This window comes from Plectropomus leopardus, chromosome 2, assembly GCF_008729295.1.
Source record: "Plectropomus leopardus isolate mb chromosome 2, YSFRI_Pleo_2.0, whole genome shotgun sequence".
NCBI classification, from domain to species: Eukaryota; Metazoa; Chordata; class Actinopteri; order Perciformes; family Serranidae; genus Plectropomus; species Plectropomus leopardus.
Genome location: NC_056464.1, coordinates 17,272,427 through 17,292,493, shown reverse-complemented (window position 1 = coordinate 17,292,493; position 20,067 = coordinate 17,272,427). Strand labels below are relative to the sequence as shown.

At 40.6% G+C, this 20,067-nt stretch overlaps 1 protein-coding gene across 1 annotated transcript; it reads right to left on the bottom strand.

The window, feature by feature from the left end:
• Window positions 1-309: 309 nt before the first annotated feature.
• LOC121959963 (dysbindin-like) lies at window positions 310-17,898 on the bottom strand. The gene is made up of 4 exons (XM_042509525.1): window positions 17,654-17,898; window positions 1,426-1,578; window positions 1,201-1,344; window positions 310-1,117 (listed from the first exon to the last, which is right to left on the bottom strand). Exons 1-4 carry the CDS (start codon window positions 17,694-17,696, stop codon window positions 858-860), a joined length of 600 nt encoding a protein of 199 aa, XP_042365459.1. The 5' UTR covers window positions 17,697-17,898; the 3' UTR covers window positions 310-857.
• Window positions 17,899-20,067: the final 2,169 nt, after the last annotated feature.

Here is a 20,067-nt window from a genome sequence, read left to right as displayed (position 1 = left end):
CTTTACTGTAGTTGAATTTCTTCCAGTCTAAAGTAATTGGTGACTTTGAAAGAAGCTTCCAAGCTTACACTGCTGATAAGTAGAAAAAATATTTTCACTTTTGTACATGTGATGATTTCGATTAGGGAAAAAAACCTTCTTTTCTCAGCATGTAGAGCTGTCTGAGGGCTTTTTATGACGCTGCCCTACCGGCTCTGGTTGTGGCGTCTTCAAACTTCCCTTGAAGCATCAGTTTTTATGACTGGAAGCAGCTAAGCAGTTATTGACAATACATAACCAGGAACTGTTTTGTTGTTAGAAAAACATGAATACATTTTCATCTTTTCTTTTATTGTTAAAACAAAGAAATCATGTCAGCAATCATTTAAAGTTGGAGCTAGAAAACTCAGAATTCTGCATTGGCAGGACAATGTGTTGCTTTCAGAAACAGTACATTTAATAAAAATGAAACTTTCTACTGCCAAATTATTATTATCCAAGTATCATTTTATAATTTTCAGTCGCTGCATTACTTTCCTGGGTTGCGTTAATACTGTACAAAATCATTCATCAACAACAAGATGCGTGAGGTCAGAAACAGGAATAAATCTTGTCAAAACATGCCAAAACATGAACGGAAAAGGGTCAGAATTTATAGGAAATTTTTAGTATTTACAGTTCATGGTCTGCACCTCCAAAACACACACAAAAACCAACCTACAAATCAAAGAATCAAAAGAAATGGTTGAAAGCTGTGATAAGAGCCGGTGTGTGGAAGACAGTCGCAGCTGAGAGGCCTCTTTCAAACACTCGCAACCCAAAGTCCACTCTTCAACACCCAGCTGAGGTCAACTCCTACGCTGCAGGCGGAGAGCGTCCTACGAAGACGATGGCGGCGCCTGACTTTTCACCCTCTCTTTTTCTGGAGGCGCAGCTCTTCGTTTCACTGTGCTGGTGTGTGTTTCCTCGTCGTCTGACCTAACTACGGGGGTGTCTCCTCTGTTGGTGATGGTGGTCTGGCTGTCTGATGAGGAGTTAGAAGATGTGGAGGACATGCGAGACTTGGCATCAAGACCCTCGAGGACATGTCGAAAGAGTCCATTACTGATGACTTCCTCGTTATTGTTGTTTCCTTGGACTGTGAGTCAGATGCAAAAGTATTGTTAGGGAAGTAACGGTTCAGTGCATGTTAATCTTTGTTCTGTTTTATGGTTTTAATACCTGGCAGCGGGGAGGTCAGCACTCCGTCTTCTCCCCCAGAGCTGAAGAAAACATCCAAGGCCTCCTGATCAGAGATGTCAATCAGCTCCATCTGGTCCAGCAGGTCCACGTTCACCTCCATGGACGAGATGCTGCCGATTGGAGCTGCAGGAGAGGGAAAGTAATGAAATGAACATCCATGACCATTGTGCATGGGTTTACAAAACTCACACCATTCCAACTTACGTCTCTTATAGTCTCGGATACAAAGGTGCGCCGAGGACAGGTAGACGTCCACATCGTGCTGGAAGACCTCCTCGAAGAAACGCTGTCGGTCTCTCAGCTTGAGCTGCTGTGCTGCGTCTTTATCTGGGAGCCTCTGGCCTCGCTCGGTCTCCGCTGGAAATCACAACAGGATGGACAGGAAGTTAGACCAGGTAGAGATAATACCTGATATCTGGAGTTTCAAGTGTCTGCATTCCAATCAAACACCACAAAGAAGATTTTACAAACTAGTCCCTCCGCTCTGGAGGTTGGTGTGCCCGTCAGTGGGATTGTCTGGTGTTTGTTTGATGTAAAACATAATTTGGAAACCATTTCAGTCACACAGGGGTCAAATGTTGGTAGCCAGAAGAGGGAGACATTGAGCTGTAGGTGAGAGATAAAGGGAGGTGTATTTCCCTTTTTATGGACTTATGGCGATGCAATGAAAAGGCAAATAAATCACAATTTAAAAAATACAGATTGTTGATACCTTTTTGTTGTTATTTACTTTTTATTAGGTTTTCTTTTAAAGAATTTCAATGAACAGAAGTTTTACAAAGGTGCCAACCAGACAAAGAAAAATAAATTTGAATGAATTAATTAACAAAAAAGGAAAGAGGGAAAAAAGCTTAGAAAAAAAAAAATCCTTGAACAACCAAACCTACATATATACACTGTATACATACAGGCACCACACATGCATACCAATATGCATATACATATACATGCACACAGTTACATATGAGCATATCCATATACATAGACATGCATGGATTATGATTCATTCCACTAACACACTGCTTTTTCCAATGTGACAAATATTTGCTTTTATCAGGGCACTAATAATAAATAATAACAAACCAAGCTCCCCAATCTCCCACACCGTACCACCCTGCACATTTACTTAATGTTCACAAAACCACAGATTGATTTGCAGAAGCAAGCCGTCAGGTCCTTCACTAAGTTAATCTTATCTGAGATACCGTGAGATCCCATTTTCCCCCTCATCAGCATCACTGTAATAACGCTGAGTGCACGTCCACTGTGTGAGTGAACTGCAGCAGTGCGACTGCAGGAGGATTGAGGAGAGCAGAAATGCTGGTCTCCGTAAACACTGGAAATGTCTCAGACTGTTTACACTTTTTGTACAACTATGCATGAGGTATAACATTTTAACTAGTGAGCTGCTGGTAGGTGGACAGAGCCCACGAAGCTGTTCCCTGTCTTTATAAAGCTTCATGTTTACTTTATTGATACATACAGCTTGAGAGTGGTAATTTAAATTTCAATCACTTATTTATCACATGGAATTATACAAGGTAAAACACAGACATAAGATCCTAAATTTACAACAAATCCGGCACACATTTTGAGGAGCTAAAAGAGGTGACTAAACAAATTGCATCTTTCAGCGCAAACTTTGAGCATGCACAGACAGACGTTGCAGTCTTTTATTACTATTAAACTTCTACCATGTGGCAAATGTGTAAGAGAACTACTGCAGCACTGTGAAAACGTGAACGGCCCTATCAGGAGCCAGTGTTTGGTGTGTCCATTCTGTGTTACTGTAGAACAACATGGCAGATTTCGTGGAAGGGGACCTGCTCTGTATGCACCTTAAATTTCCATTCTGTTTCTCACTCTAGTTAAAATCAACATGTTGCATGAGTCAGAGCAGCATCTTGAGTTTGGAGAAGCTATTACATCCTGCAGGCAGGGACTGGGCTAATTGGATGAGGCTTTTAACCTATTTCTAAACGGGGAATAATGTTAAGATTATCTAGCCTGTGTCAAGAGCAGCAGTCACAGCGGCTCTATAAATACACCACTGGGTGAAGAGTATGGAGACATTCAGCTCAGGGTGTTTACAATACCACAACAGGACAAGATTCCAGGGATTCTCTGTTGTCCCTGACAATATGATGAGACACCTATTGAGACAGCCTGTGTCATAACAAACTGCAGTCAGAACATCGTAACTGCTGCAGTCAGGATGAAGCTGCAAACACTGTTAAAATGTAGATGTTGCCTAAAAAGCAGCAACAGGCTGCCATCCTCAGAGCGCTGCATCAGCACAGTCCTCGCCATGAGTTGTGTCCAGGCACATGTCTGTGGTGAAAGAAGGACACGCGCCTGTCACTGCAGCTCTGCTCGGCCCTGTTTGACAGCCTGCCTCCTGGGTACACGGACCTCACAGGCTCCGGGATCAGATAGGCAGACAGCTTTGGAGGGAAGAGAGGAAGAGGATGACTCAAACCGCAGGACCGGCTGACAGCACGGGCACAGTATGTGTGCAAAGACAGAACCCTGATTCCCCAGAGACTGAAAACACAAGTGTCTACACGCAAACTGACAGCAGAAAGTGAGGAGTTGACATTATATACCCTGAAAGAGTGCTCAAACTCTAACTGTATGTATTCTGAAATAACAGATGAGAAATCAACAAAGCATCACTATGTTTTGTTTTGTTTTGTTTTATTTTGATTGCACTGCTGCTCATTTACTTCAATATAATAATTGCATTTTGTATGACCGTCAAAGAGCACGATGTAAGTGATTATAATAAACTGGTTACTGGTGAGTTTTGTTTTAAATCAGCAGAATAGATAAAATGATTTGATAAGTCAACATAATATCACTTTCTCTCATCTGTCCAGCCTGTCAACTCTAAGGGTTTCAAAAAGGACGCCCCTTAGGCAATAGCCGTAGGCGTCAGATATGGACACACAATGCACTCTTTAGCGTCAGTATAAGATGCACTAAGCTTTCAACCAACTCAAATGCAAACCCATTTCTGTAATTATTAGATGGTCAAAGCAATGGATGTAGTATAAAGAGCGAGAAAATGTGCTTAGGGTTAGGGTTAGGGTTGGGAAGTAAGGCTGGATGGATGCAACAAGCACAGGACTGACTCAGAAGACTGGTGTCCATGTCCTGTGTGAAACTGAGTCATTGTCAAGTTATTTTGTCATGTGATTTCTTAGTCACATGAGTCAACAGACAGGACTAATATCAACCATGTTTTTCTAAACCTAACCAAGTAGGCTAGTTTTGTTACTAAAACCTAATGGCCGACATCAGGGGATTCTCCCCATGCATCGAAATATGACAAGTACGGATGAGATCACGTTGACCTATCAGACAAGATCTGATCCTTCTGAGCACCAAACAGCTCCTCTCATCCTCCCTCTCAGAAATACTGGATCTTATGATTACCATAATGACATTCAATAGCAGCTTTATTTCAGTTCTTCCTGCCTGGTAAATTCATAAGATAAAAGGATACTTTATTGTCCGTTTCCACAGAAATTTGCCTTGCATCCACAAGCTCTCAACAATCAACAGAACAGCATAAAAGACAATAAAAAACACATAAAAGCATCTAGATATGGAGATTTCTGTGCACAGTCTGTATCTGTATGTTGCTATGTGTACTATGAGTGAATGTCTTCATGTTTCTGTGTACTGGCCATGAAAACAAATATCCCTCTCAGGCAATAAATCTACATTTAAATGGCGATATCGTCCAAACTCCTCAGCCCTAGTTTACAGCTTCCTGCTGTAAGGATTTGTAATCTCCAAACCCAAACTGAGATCATCCTGATGACTTCATCAGAGTTATTTGGCCTTTGGAAAGTTTCTTCAGAGCCAAAGTTTGCCCTTTGAACTGCTAATTGATTCCATGATTTTTCTTTATTCTGAAAGCTTAAGAGTGCACCACTTTAGCATTGCACTGATATAATTTTGTTGGACCCACAGTGGACAGTTAGGGAAATAAAACAAAAAGGATAAAGATCAATGCAGTAGATCTAGTGATGTGCTTTACTAACCAAATAACATACTATTCAGAGTGTAAAAAAATATATACCAGGATGTCCTACTGCGTCCGCTCATTTTTTGTAGTATGGAAGCCAGCATGCTTTTCTGGCTATTCTGACCCACAATCCACTGCATAGTGCAAGATTTGTGACTTGGAGGAGCCGCAGACAGATGACTGCTCGCTGACGGCTCACAAAAGCCGCAATGACAGATGACAGCGCATTCAAGTCTAGGTGGTACTGCACATGTTGCACGACTTGTGTGAATAATTTATTATTATTATTATTATTATTATTATTGATTTTGTCCTATGGACTGCAACAGAAATGAGCAAAAGGGTAACATTTCAAGGCCCAATGATGAAGTAGCATGTCCCAATTGTGTGCATACTCTATGCCAACAGTAAGTATTTTGTATGGGCAGCTGCAGAGCATACCAAAAGTAAAAAGAAGCAAAATTATGTGTTTTCAAACCACAGGAATTTTTTATTCCTCTTCCTTGTCAAAACCTAGTGCCTTCAGTACCCACAATGCAACCCAAACTATAATTTGGACGTAGAGTCAGGTGTGTTGTGCTTGTAGCTCAAGCAGAGATGAGAAGTGGAGTGCAGAAGGCCGGTGAGCTCACTTCGTTTTAACTTCATTTTCAAATTTGTAGTCAGCCTGACTCAAGTGACATCATCACTTGAGGGAAATTTACTAAATTTGATGCAGCTCCTTCTGGAGCAACAAAAGGCTTCATACTACTATAAAGCCTCGCAGTTGTATTCCCTAAGACAAGCCAACAGACTTTGATGTGTAAAATAGGTGCACTAATTTCTATCACTGCTCTTTACCAAACGGAGACAGAAAGTCCCCTGCAGGAGGTGATGTTAGTGATTACAATTACGCAATGGAGGATTCTGACTGTGCAGCCATCAGAGGGTACAGCTGCTCTTTCATAACTGCAATCTTCCATAAGACACCCTGAGATGGCAGGGGAATGATTACAAGTAGTTTATCTTGCGCCAGTCATCTTTACGACATTTTGTCTCTGCAGCATTTCTGTCTTTGTGTCTGAGGTTTTGAGAGTGCGACGCTCTCGTCTCCTTGTTACACAATCAGAACCACTATCGTCTACGGAGGCTTCTGGAAGCAAAGGGAGCAGCGCTGACAAAGCAAGATGTCAGTCACAATAAGGAGCTGCGGTTGGACATGTGTGTTGACATGAAAAGAGCTCCTTGTTTAATGTGACTAGCCAAGGACATCATGTCAAACAAAACACTGGACTTGTCCTGGATGAATAACCATCCTTTCTTTTCTCTCAATAGAAGAGCAGACTTAAATAACATGTCTGAAAACGGTGCTTGTCATTAGAGGCTACAGGTTTACACAATGTGCTTATCCTGGAGTTTTTTCCCACTCAGTTAAACACTGATTGATCACATCATTGATTGTTTCTACTTAAAGGCTGAGGCCTGTGGAGAGCTAAAGGTTGCTACAGATGTATATCCTCACATTGATTTTGCTTCCCTATCCTGTTCTTTTTTCCATTGGATCACCGGGATCGATGCGGCTTCCCTGGCCGCGAACGACCCCAGCGACCTCTGATCAGTGCAGCCACTCACACGGGAAAATCTCTTTTCACAAGAAAAGCCTGGCCGCAGCGTCCACTGCTGATGAGATCACATGTCTGGTCTGTTACAGCCCCGCCACAAGCCAAAGTCTATAGTTTCATACCACAAGATGTCTGAAGGGCCTGTGGCTGCCCGAGAGACAAACAACCTGCACGCCTGAGCTGATCGCTCTGTCTTTCTCTCTTTCTGTACTTTTTTCGTCTCTTTTCTGTATTTCGCACTATTCTTCTCTATTTCCAGGTGTTCTCTGACTTTTTTTGGCTTTCTTTTCTCTATTGTTTGTCTCTTTTTTAGTTTCGTCTGCTTTTCTCTTTCCCTTTCTGTCTCTCTGTCTATCTTTCTTTCTGTTTCTTTTTGTCCTCTTTCAATTTGTTTTTGTCTCTGCGTTTCTTTTGCTCATTTTTTAAAATCTTTTTACTGTTTTTTTCTCTCCTTCTCTCACTCTATTTCCAGCTGTTCTTTATTTTCTGACATTTTTCTCTTTGTGTCTGTTTTCTTTGTCTATTCTTTCTGCCGATATTTCTGTTTGTTTCTGTCTTTTATCTCTCTGTCTTTCTGTCTATTTGTTCACTCTGGCTACTATTTGTTTTTGTCTCTGTCGATATTTCTTTCTCTTTTTTTTTTTTTTACTCCCTGTCTGTTTCTCTCTGTTACTAGCTGTTCTCTGTCTTTCCCACCTTTCTTTCTCTCTTTTTCAAGTTTGTAGTAGTTTCAGTTTCAAGTTGTTTGTATTTTTTGCCTTTCCGTCTCTCCATCTGTCCCCCTTTCTGTCTCTTTTTGTCCCATCTCCCTTGTTTTTGTCTCTGATTTTCTTTCTCTACTTTTTTGGCTCTTTCTCTCTCTCTCTCTCTCTCTCTCTCTCTCTCTAGCTATTTTGTATTTTCTGTTTTTATGTCTCTTTTTGTTTTTTCTGTCTTTTTTTCTTTGTTTTATATTTTTCTTCTCTCTCCTTGTCTTTATGTATCTCCTTCCTTCCATCCATATTCTTTCTTTATTTTTGTCCTCTGGCTCTGTTTTTGTTTCTGTCTGTATTTCTTTTGGTCTCTTTTCTTGTCTTTTTTTCTAATTTTTTGTCTTTTCTTTAAACCTTTTTTGTATTTCTCTTTATCCGTCTCTCTTTCTTTTGCTTCTGTCTGTCTCCCCCTGCTTCCTTCCCCTGAGAGCTCAGGGACTAAAGAAAGAAAAGGTCATAGATCAGGGTTCAGACGCAGCCGGACATGCAGAATGACTGGAACAGACAGAAAGATAGAGAAAGACATAGCTGGCCGGACGTGCATGCGTGCCACTCTGTCTCCCCACATAAAGACAAACCCAGATCCTCCGCTCAGGGGGCAGAGAGAGAAAGAGCCCATTCAGAGCTGGACAAAGGCTCAGATGTATGGGAACGGGACCGGCCTGCACTCCTTAGTCATGATGCCATTTACGGGAAATACCGTAATTTGGGATGAAGTGGAGGGTGAATACACCTAAACTTAGCTTTTAATTTGTTTAGTGGAGTGAAATCCTGTAATAACCAAGAGATGTTTGTAAACTCCAAACTAACTAAACTAATGTTCTGCAGTTTGTTTGTTCTTGCTTAAATCAAGTTACTGTGCAAACTGCCGTGACTTCTCAGCAGACCCTGCAAATATAATGCATCATCCCCACATGATGATACCCAGATTCAATGTTCTACTGTCTTTATCTTGACTACATGTTTTTTTTCTTCTAAACAGTGAAAAACCACAAACACCATGAATCATGTCCTTTTCTTTTTCTGTTTAGTGTCACATCATCTGTTCCCACTGTCACGTTTCCGCAGACAGGAGCCTGAAACGCTGCTTAAATGCTCCAAATGCACAAACAGCAGGGGCAACGCATTGATCTGAAGGCTAAATGAAGGGAGAGGAGAGCCTGGTGTTGCACACAGGCTGCCATTAGCCCATCACTGTGCTAAATGAATATGTGAGCTCTCTCACTGGCAGACTCCCCTGTGACGGGTAAAGCAAAGGTCAGAGCAGAATGGCGCAGTGAAAACAGCCTCTCTAGATGATCTAGCTGTTTTTACACTCATTGGTTGAAGGAGCAGCGCTGGCTGTAACCCCTCAGTAAACAGCAGTTAAACAGAAACCCCAGTGGGAACCATCGCTTCCTCGTCTGCTTTGATTATGAAGCAGTTTGCCAGACTCACAGCTTGAGTCTATTCATCCATGCCGAGGCTGTTTTTTTCTGAGAAGTGGTTTCCTTGTACAAATGGATGAGGTCATCATCCCAGTTTAAATGGCTTTGGTGGCGGCACATACTTCCATGTGTTGCCTCAGCCGTCCCACCATCCATCAGATTTAAATGCCAAGAAAAGCATAAAGCGTTGTGGTATCAGTGGTTTGAGAAAATGAGAAAATGTCCTGATTTAGTGCTCTGTCCTTGTTCCCTTTGTAAATAAGAATCTCAATATGGAGGACCAAATGTGACATTCATAAATAAATACATTTAAAAAATCTGAAAATTAAAATAAAATAAAATATATTTTATTAATGAATAAAATAATACATACATAAATAGATGTTAAAGGAGTAGTGTGTATGATTTAGTGGCATCTAGTGGTGAGGATGACACATTGCAACCAGCTGAAACTTAAATTCCCAGTCAGAATCGCTTCAGTGTTTATTGTTCAGGAGGTCTCTTCCTCTACCCAACGAACAGACCCGGTGATTTAAACCAGTACAAATACTGAATAAAGGCAGATTTACATAAAAAGTGTTTTTCTGACACTGTTCAGCTTGTTGCAGAGAGGGTGCTAACTACAATGGCCAACACAAAAATGCCAATGGCCCTCTCCAGAATCAGTGTTTGGTTTGTCCATTCTGTAAAAACATGGTGGTGCAACATGGTGGACTGTGGATGAGGACCGGATGGGGACCCTGTATAAACAGCTCAATCTAAGGTAAAGACAACACCGCAATTCTTTTTTTCAGGTGATTATATGCTAAAGAAAATGTACTTACTATGTTAAATTCCATTTCTGCCAATATATCCCTCTAAACCCTACACACTGGACCTTTAAAATCAATCAATAGAATTATTAAATATGGCATTTTATTTATCTTTTTGTGTTTATTTAATTATTAACTTTATTGATGGATAAGTCATTTTTGTCTTCTATATCTCAGTACTTTTCTCTCACTGTCTCTCTCAAACAAACTCAGGCTTAATATTCCTAAACACAAAGACAGATGTGAAACTGTGAAGTAACACTTGGTCTGAAGCCACTACAAAAAGACTGGCTGCCCTTTCGGCTCAGACACTTTTTATCGGAGAGAAAAGATTATATTTCACAGAGAAGGTTTCCCAACACAGAGAGAGGGAGGGAGAGAAAGAGAAAGAGTGAGACAGAGAGGGTGCAGAGAGAGTGAGGGAAAGGTCATGGATGAGAAAAAACACTTGCAGAAAGGCTAAAAATGAAGACGAGGATGCCTTGAGAAATGTAGAGTATGATGAGACAGAGGATACACTAAACTCAGGCAACAGAAGGATGTGGGTTATAGAGATGGAGCGGATAGAGAGAAGGAATTCTGTTCAGGCTCATTAGTTAAAGAGGATGTCTTGTTATTTTTACCGAAAGTCTCTTCTGTACTTTCCAGCGCAACTTTGACCCCAGCCGGCTGTTAACAGTCCACAGCTGATCATTAGTGGATCAGTCTCTTTGCTAAGGCTGTTACGGTAATTAATGGTGTCTCAGTGGTCGTGACGAACTGTGGAGCGGCTGGTTGGCTACAGGTAGAAGATTTATCCTTCTCTAACAGCGAGAGCAGAGATGCAAGAAGTAGTCTAGCTGTTTTCATCCAGTGAGTTTCTGAGTGTGTGTGTGTGTGTGTGTAATAATGGCAAAATGTGTTCCTGGAGACTCCTTTTGTTGCAGAAAAAACCACACAAGCAGTTTTGAGTATTTTGCCAGGTATTTGTATGTCTTAAATGGACGTATTTTGTCTTTACGCCCTGGCCCACATTTCTTCTCAGGCCAAGACACACCAAACCAACATCAAAGAACTAGTGGTTATCAAGGCCAACTGTTGCCTTACCTCATGCCACCTTTCTCTCTGCCCAAGTGGTTGGTTGCTTGAACACACCACAAAGACTAACACATATGGGCCAACTAACATGTATGTTCTCCACCTGCGTGACAGAAAGTAACTCTCCGTACCAGCAGGCAGTGGTAGTCTTTATCCGTCATTCAAATAGGGACCGGAAGAGCGACAGGACAGATTCAAGACTCTTGTTAGCCAACTAGCACAGTAACAACAGCCCTCAATGATGAAGGAACAAAGCATATTTACCGAATCACTTGTGAACAAAACCACAAACAGTCACAAACTGCTACTGCTGAAGAGCTCAGTGACATTTTGATTTGCTCTTTTGCCCCCTCTTGACTTTAGTCATTTGTTTACTTTCCTCACTTCCGTTTCTCCTCTCGTGCACATAGCTGAACTGCCCAAAATTTCACTCACTTATGGGCCCAAACAGCTCTGATGCCAATTCAACATGCTGAATCAGCTGAAAAACAACTAGTGCAAACACTGAGGAACACACCACAAAAAACTAGGGCGACAGACGCTCGCCCACAGCCTGACATTGACTGGCGGTGAACTTGGTGTGTCACAGCCCTGAGGTCGTGGATCTCTGCATCACAGCTGATGTGATCCCTACGCAAGTCGGTCTCTAGTTTATTACCAAAATGAAAATGGTCATGTTGTGTGTTTCAGCTCATCCTCAGCAAAGTAAAAGTTGTTTTACACTTTTGTAGTTCCTAGTGATAGCTGTTCTGTCACATTGCTGGCTTGTGTCTTTTTCTCATTCCTGAGAACACATAATGCTTTGAACTAAAGTGGGACAGACATGTTCGGGCCACAGTGGACGACAGTATCTTTGGAGACATTGCACTTGCCCTGTTTCACACTTTTATTTTTGGTTCCAAAAGATCTCTATTCTCTCTCCAAAAAGCTGCCATTTACTGGGCTCCAGTTGCAAGGTCAGTAAATTATTTATGGCAGCTATTGATGTGTGTTTGTGTGTCTGCCTGGTCTATATTTCACTGCATGCGTGTGTGTGTGTGTGTGTGTGTGTGTGTCTGTGTGTGAGTGTGCGTGTTTCGTTTGCATATTAGATCTGTCTGTTTTCGCTGGAACAAAGCAGTGTCCAGCCCCATCAGCCCAGTCCGTCCGGACAACAATGACATCAGTGTTAACCCTCTCCTTCCTTCCCTCTTGCCCGAATTACACACAGATTGACAATAGGACTGTTTGTAGGTCAGTGTCCCACTGCCCTCCATAAACCCACAAACAGACTGTCATGAGTTCTGATCAACACAATAGGCTTCAAAAGCTAGCAAAGTATTTTTTCAAATCCTCTTATCTAGAATAGCTATTAATAAACAGTGTACAATTATTAACAATTATTCAAGCAGTTAAACCAGCCAGTAATGCTCAAACCTCTGTATGGGTTAAGTAAGCAATGCTAAATAGGTGTAATAAGAATAAAAACAGAAAAACACTGCGAATAAATCATCACAGACAAAGTAACAAGGCACTTTAATTAAGGAAACTGTGTCAGCGGGTGCAGATGGTGCATCTGGAGTGGCTTTGAACAGACAGATAACGCTGACACTGATCTGTAATTAAAACATTAAATCATCTAGTGAAGGTTAACCAAGTACATCCTCTCCATAAGGGTTTGGACTCTCTGAGACAAAGACGGAAACTGTTCTCTCCTGTTAAATCCTCACATGGTGACTTCTCTCATTGCAATCACTTCTACGTTCACGCGGCTTCCTGTTCTTCGAGGAACAGCTGCCGCTCCCCATGTTTGCAAGGGAGGTTTTAAAGCTATTTTCACGTCAGCTGGGACGACTGTAGGAATGTTTGCTTTAACTCAACACAGAGTCTCAGTCATCTGTTTGTTGAGGCTTAGGCGACCGCAGATGCTGCCGGCTATAAAAGACTAAACATTATTTTATCATGACTTATTGAAGCATCGACTGGCCAGAAATGATTACTTCATGTTATCACAATCACAATAAATGTGTGTGATTTAGATAAAAGATAACATTATTTAAACCATATTAAAGCTGAACTATATTTTATCTCATATTTGTTGTAACTCTAAGTTGTAAGAATAATTCTGACTATTTTTATGTAATAATTTGATTAACTTTCTCAACTCTACCTCTTTTATTTCTTGTATTAAATTTGGGGGCGACATCATAATGCACTGTAACTAAACAAAAATGGCATTCTTGTCTATTATTTGGTTGATTTTAAATCCATTCTACTTCAATAGATTTTCTTTATCTACTTTTTTTTTTTAAACCCCTTGCACATTCAAACAGGTGCTTTCACCTATTGGCTTATTAAACCCATCAAACCTTTATTAGACCATATTTGATTGTTAAAGGGAAAATTCACCCCAAAATCAAAAATACACATTTTTCGTCGTACCTATAATGGTAATTTATTAATCTAAATTGTTTTGGTGTTTGAGATATCGTTGTAGAGATGTCTGCCTTCTCTCCAATATAATCTGACTAGATGGCTCTTGTGGTGCTCAAAGCACCCAAAAAATTATATTTGAGAAACTTAATAGCAATGTCTCTTTCAATAAATCATGGTTACTCGGCAATCAAGGTTACTCAAAATAACCCATAGACCTTTCTGTGAGCATTTTTATTTTCAATAGTATTGTCATTTGTTTTTATTGTAATATTTATAGGTTTTAAGGGTTGAGACAGAGCCAAGACATGGTGCATTTCATTGCATTGTAATAAACTTGATCTTGAAGATAATCCCCAGACGTTGTTGTAAGAGGTTTCATATGGGAATCTACCAACCGAATAACCATACAGAAGGACACGTGCCTCTATTTATGGATGAGAGACTTGTGCTCATGACAGACGAAGTGTAAACAATAATGGCGTCCTCCTCAGCCGAGCTGTAACGTTGCACGCTTCCTTCTCCGAGGTGATATGACTGGTGGGTGTAAGGTAGTTCAGGAGAAAGAAAAAAGTTCCTAAACTGCTCACAAAAAGGTCTCTGGATTGTCTTGAGTAAACAGATGATAATTTTTGGAAGGAGTCATTGCTGTTGAGTTTTTCAAATGTTGTTTGGGTGGTGGTGGGGGGCACTTTGAGCACCAAGTGCCATCAAGAAAAAAGAAAGAGAAAGAAAGAAACAAAGATTCAATTCAAATTTTTCCACAATTACAAACACACATACACCCAAAATACAGACACATGCAGAAACACACATGCACACAGGACCTATACACATGCATTTATGGAGTGATGTCAGAGTGAGGGGGCTGCCCGTGGACAGGCGTCCCGAGCAGTTGGGGGTTTGGTGTCCTGTTCAAGGGCACCTCAGCAGTGCCCAGGACCATGAACTGGCACTTCTCCAGCTACCAGTCCATACCCTGTGTTGGGTCCATATGGGGTCTTGAACCAGCAACCCTGCAGTTCCCAAGCCAAATTTCCACGCATTGAGCTACTGTATCCATTATCTAGTTCCAGTATATTGGAAAAAAGGCAGAAATCTCTATAGCCAATATCTCTGACACTCGGCAACTCCCCAAAACAATCCAGACTGATAAATAGCACTGCAAGTAAGAGGGGAAATATTTACTTTTGATTTTGGGGTGAGCTATCCTTTTACTATAAAAGTATTGATTATAGCAGTTTTAACGTCACACCTTTTTTGTTTTGATAGTCGGGGGAATAATATGTTTCCTGCATCCAGCAACACCAGCGCCTCGGGGAACAAACTCCACTCTGTAACTGACCAAAGGGGTGAATTTGTGCTACACAGTGTATTGATTTGGAAGAGTTTTCACATGATAGATTGTTTCTGCATAGAGCTCTGAGCACTCATTTTCATGCCTGAGGGCGTTCACTCTGTCTTTACACGAAGGATTCAGCTGAACAGTATGTAGATGGATTTTATTGAGAACTAATGAGAGGAGCTAGTCTACGTCCCCAGGGCTGCACAACTTAAGACTGCTGAAAAGATGGGAACCTTATACGACCATCCATGCAAGGCTGTTAAGTATTATCACACATATTTCATTAACATAAAGTGCTGACATGCCACAAGGTATTGTTATATCATAACTATCTGTGCTTTTCTCACATTGGTAAGCAGTGACCCCGTTGATATTTCTTGTTGTTTCTGAAAGAGCATAACAAAGCCTTTACACTTCTTCAATAAAAGGTTCAGCATTTTTAGCACTGTATCAGTCTGGCAGTGCCAGTATTATTGATCACTTCTTTAAACACAAAGTATGATTCACACTTTATTGACTAGGGGAGAGATCACCCCTGGTTCGACCCAAATCAAATAATCTCACTACAACCGCTGTCATATCAGTTTTATCCTTGTTGCCTTTTTCATCGCTCTAAGATTATGTCTCCATACGAGGTCCCACTTGAGCACAACACAAGACCTTAAGATTGCTGAAAAAATTGGAGATGGGAGAAATCATTTAGAGGCCTGACTCCAGGCTACTGTTCAAACATGTTGTCCCTTATTTTTCATTTTCCAATATGAACATGTAAAAGTGAAAGTTTTGGCTGGGAAATCCTGTATTCTTTATTGTTTTATTTTTTAGTTGTAAAACAGTCAACTGTCAGCTGATTTAACAATAACAATGAATTTAACAACTATATGTCATGTAAAAGCGGATGCAAACCCCGAGGCTGAAAAATGAAGCCAACGCAGGAAATGCCAAAAACTGTAGTTCATCAAATGGCCACTTGAGGCTGGCTCGAAAACAATTAATCCCTATAGACCCCCAGCAGAAAAAAAACATGTATACAGATAGGTACAAAAAAGAACACTTTGGTGGAAAATGAGTTATTGCAGGTTTAACTCAGAGACTGTATAAGATAATGGATGTAGCTACCATAACATCACCTACTGCTTTTTGGCTGTCGCCAACTTGTTTTTTTTTAAGCCAGAAGTGAAAACATTTGGACAAAAGGGTGGATCTTTCCTTTTCCTACTTTCCACTCATCTGCTCTCTTGCGCGAACCACACCCATCTTTGAGCTCGGCCTTCATTATGATCCCGACTACACAGCTAGGAAGTTTTGTGACTGTATCTTGAGCGGTTGTGACGGAATCTGTCTGCAGACAGACAAATTAACAGACACATTAACACCAGGCAAAGTACTTTAAACCACTTCTGTATCGCTACAACAGGTTTCTCCAGGATCACATTTATCCATGATGACACACAGACTCACACTGTAAAAACGATACCAGCCACACTTTCACCTAAAAATATGCTGATTATAACTCATACTGGAAATATCCTATAATACAACAGACTGTAAATTACCTCAACATTACTTTAAATATGACATCATCAGTGTCAGTGGTAGCTATAGCCATGCAGTCGAGGTAAAGGAGGAAAAAAAAAAAAAACTTTAACAAACACCCACATGCTCATCTTCTTCAGCATGTTCCCATTCACATCCCCTCAGACATTAAGCTCCAATGACTATGAAGCAGAGCAGCAGAGCAGAGATACATCCTGTATGTATCCCTCAGAGTGTGATCTATTAAAGATACAGACCGTACATGATATGGATTTTTACTCCTCTAATTTGCTCATTAAACAGAATCTCTTCCTTAGTCTTATCTGGGTCAAGTCCAAGGGGACTGAGCAACACGGAGAATAGAAACTATTCCTTCTCCACCCAGTACCCCGCTGTCTGTAACACACTCAACAGCTGGTCAGTCCGTCACTCCACAGCACAGCGATGTGCCGCTCTCTGGCACTTTTCCACAATAATCAAAACGTGACCACAGAGGCACACAAGTCGTGGACAGAGCAACAGATGGGAGACGTCTTCTCTGGAGTCATAGCCCTGATCCTTTTTAGCCTCATGAATCGCAGACTGATCTCACCGGGTCTAATTCAATTTCAGGTCCTATCTGGGTTGGTGTGCCTGTGGAACAAGCTGCAGACCCTGCTGCAGTCAGTCGACTCTGATGAGATCTACAGGCACAATCCCATTAGAAATAAGAGATCTTTGTCTGGAGCTCTGCAGTGGCCCTAATCCAAGCCTACCTCAGTGTGTGTGTGTGTGTGTGTGTGTGTGTGTGTGTGTGTGCGTGTGCGTGTGCGTGTGCGTGTGCGTGTGTGTGTGTGTATGGGAATGCATCCTTGTTTTTGTGTAAAGAGAGTGTGACCTATTCACTTGGTATTAGTGGACATTACTCAGGGTGATGATTCAACATTCCTGTCTGATTTTTGGCTGGCACAGCACTTGGACCAGTCACCTCAGGCAGCATCAACACAACAGCAGCTATTTAACACACTGGCTGAGCTGTCACACCGGCTTCTACATTACGAATATCTCACACAAACACACACTCAAGAAAGTTCATGACATAATAAGATGAATTTCATATGAAAAAATATCAAAAAAGGATTTCGTACACAATAATAGGTGTCAGATGAAATGGAACAGCAGGCTTTCATTGTAGTTTAAGTTTCAGTTTCTTTGCCTTTAATGTGGTATAAGTGTGTGTGTGCGTGCGTGCGTGCGTGTGTGTGTGTGTGTGTGTGTGTGTTTGCTGTACTTCTGACAACCAAATATGGAGAATTATTTTCTCCTCTCTAATGTCCCGCTCTACATCTAAATAAAAAAACTGTGTCAATAGAGCAAACGTGTAGCTCCATCTCAAAAACCTGAACTAAAAGCTTAGTTTCTGCAAAAGCTTTACAAGTTTTGAAAATGACTCACAGGGCAGACGTTTGCTGTGAAGGTTGGCCGATGAGGAGCTCATGTTGCTGGAGGAGAGTCGTAGAAGACAGAGACAATCAATCAGAGAAGATCAGTCAGAGTTCAGCAGAGAGGCTGCCAACCATCTCCCACCTCCTCCTACGCTCACTCGGACCGCTCCAAGGTGACTGATGCTGGCTGCCACACTGCTGCTCTCCTTTCCCCGTTTTTCCTCCTCGCCTCAGTGCACTCTGAGCCACTTGGATGAGGCGAGAACAAGTTTGTGGCTTTGTGGAGCCGACCAGCTGACCAATGACGGTAAGGAGGGAGGAGCTGAAGGAGACCGGGGAAGGGATTCAGAAAAGGCAAGGAGGGATTTTATGTAACGGAGTGGAAAATACCAAGGAGAGACAGGCACATGCCTTTGTTATTTTTGTCTTCTTACACCCCCTCCCTCCCTCCCTCCCTTGCTGTCTCTTGTTCCCTGTCTCCCTCTTTTGTTTTTTTTTTCAGATTTAAATCTCTCTTCTGTGTCACCTCCAGGGTCAAGTAATGTAAACTCATGCTATATTAACACACAAATATATATCTCTTTAATTATTGTATTGTTATTTTTCATTGACTTTGTTAACAAAACACTAGAATAGCACTGATGCTCATGAACAATTTAAACACTTTTTTTCAGGTTTACGCCTCACAAGGAACATTTTATTTCTTATAAATCATAGAAAAATATGTATAACTATAATATTTTTATATTATATGTAATTATGCATTCAAATGAGTGATTCATTTTAAGCTACTATTACATTTGGTTACAATGTGCAACTAACAGTTGAAAAAAATCTTAAAAAAAAAAAAAAAAATTCCATTTTACACTCAAAAGTAAGATTAGAACGTGTGTTTGTAGATGAATATTTGGCAGAAAACATGTCTCTGAAAGAAAGAAAGAAAGTTAGGCTCATTTTAAGTTAAAGCTAAAACCCTTAATTAATCAATAGACAGTAAATTGACTGTCTATGGAACAAACATGAGGATTTGCAGATTTTTCTTCTGTTTTATGCTATTATAAATTAGATATCTTTGGGTGTTGTACAGATCCATGAACAAAACAAGTCATTTACAAATAATCACCTTAAGATTCGGGATTCTTTTTCAAACCAAATAATTATTTAGTAATTTATTGATAAAATAACCAGCAGATTGATCTATGCTGAAAATAATCGTTAGTTGTTGCAAAATATCACATTGCTCAAGATCTCTGCGTTAACTTCTGTCCGTAATCATTTTCTTGACAGCTTTCTAAACAGTGTTAAAACTGGTATGTATTTCTTAGTTAGTTTTTTTTTTTAATCATTGGCTTAAACAACTCAGGCCAAGGAGCAATGTTGGTACAGAGGTTTAAGGTGTTTTCCATGGATCACAACATCCATCATTCTGCATCTCTCTTTCTCCTCTCTTTTACTTGATTTTCTCATATATCAATAAGATAATAGAGGCTTTATAGTCATCTGTCTATACAGTGTGCAGTGCAGTACGTAGAGTGCAGCACATGCTTCCCTGCAGTGCAAAACAAAAGAATGAATGAATGAACACAAGGAACAAACAACAAGACACATGGCACGGTACAAACATATAGTGCAATGACAAACATGCAGCAGAACAGAAAAGCATAAATGTAAACAAATGTAAAGTGATAAAGTGCAGTAAACAACAGTTAAAGCAGCAGTTACCTGATAATATATAACAAATAAAAAAAAATGCCTTTTGGCTCTTAAAACGTTTCCTAAAAAATCATTTCCAAACAGTGAGAAGAAAATCACTTATATGGAAATGCCCTGTTAAACCACAGTATGATCATTTATAATCCATGTGTAATAGACACCATCTAGTGGACAGCAGATGACACTTACTTGTCTTCTAAACTGGACTTGCTGATTACACAATGTTTGCATGCAGAGGCTTTACAGAGCATCATTACATCATTGCCCTTATCCAAAACCCAGCATCAGCATTTGAGAGAGGCTTTTAAAGAGTGCCTTGCTTCAGTTGCAGGCAGGAAAAGATGGTGGTGTGAGTCACTGCGAGAATATGGTGTTGAGAATCAGGACAAAATGAGCTAACTGTGTAATCTTCTACTACTAACTTTGAAGATTATTTTTTATTTATTTATTTATGATAGAGTGCTTAACAAAAGCTATAGTACATAGGTTGTTGGGTTTTTTTATACATTCGACAGCAAATGTGTAGCAAACCTCTATAAGCTTATGTGCACGGCCACTGAAACTTTCATTACTGAAAGTTAAGACTTGGCGTCTGTGGCAAACTGAAAAGTGAAACTTCAAACACAGGCTGTAATGTAGCAGTTGGGAAGTAGTGGGAGTGGCTGGCGATTTCTATCAATAAAAAAATACTCTCTGTAAATGTCAGTGGTT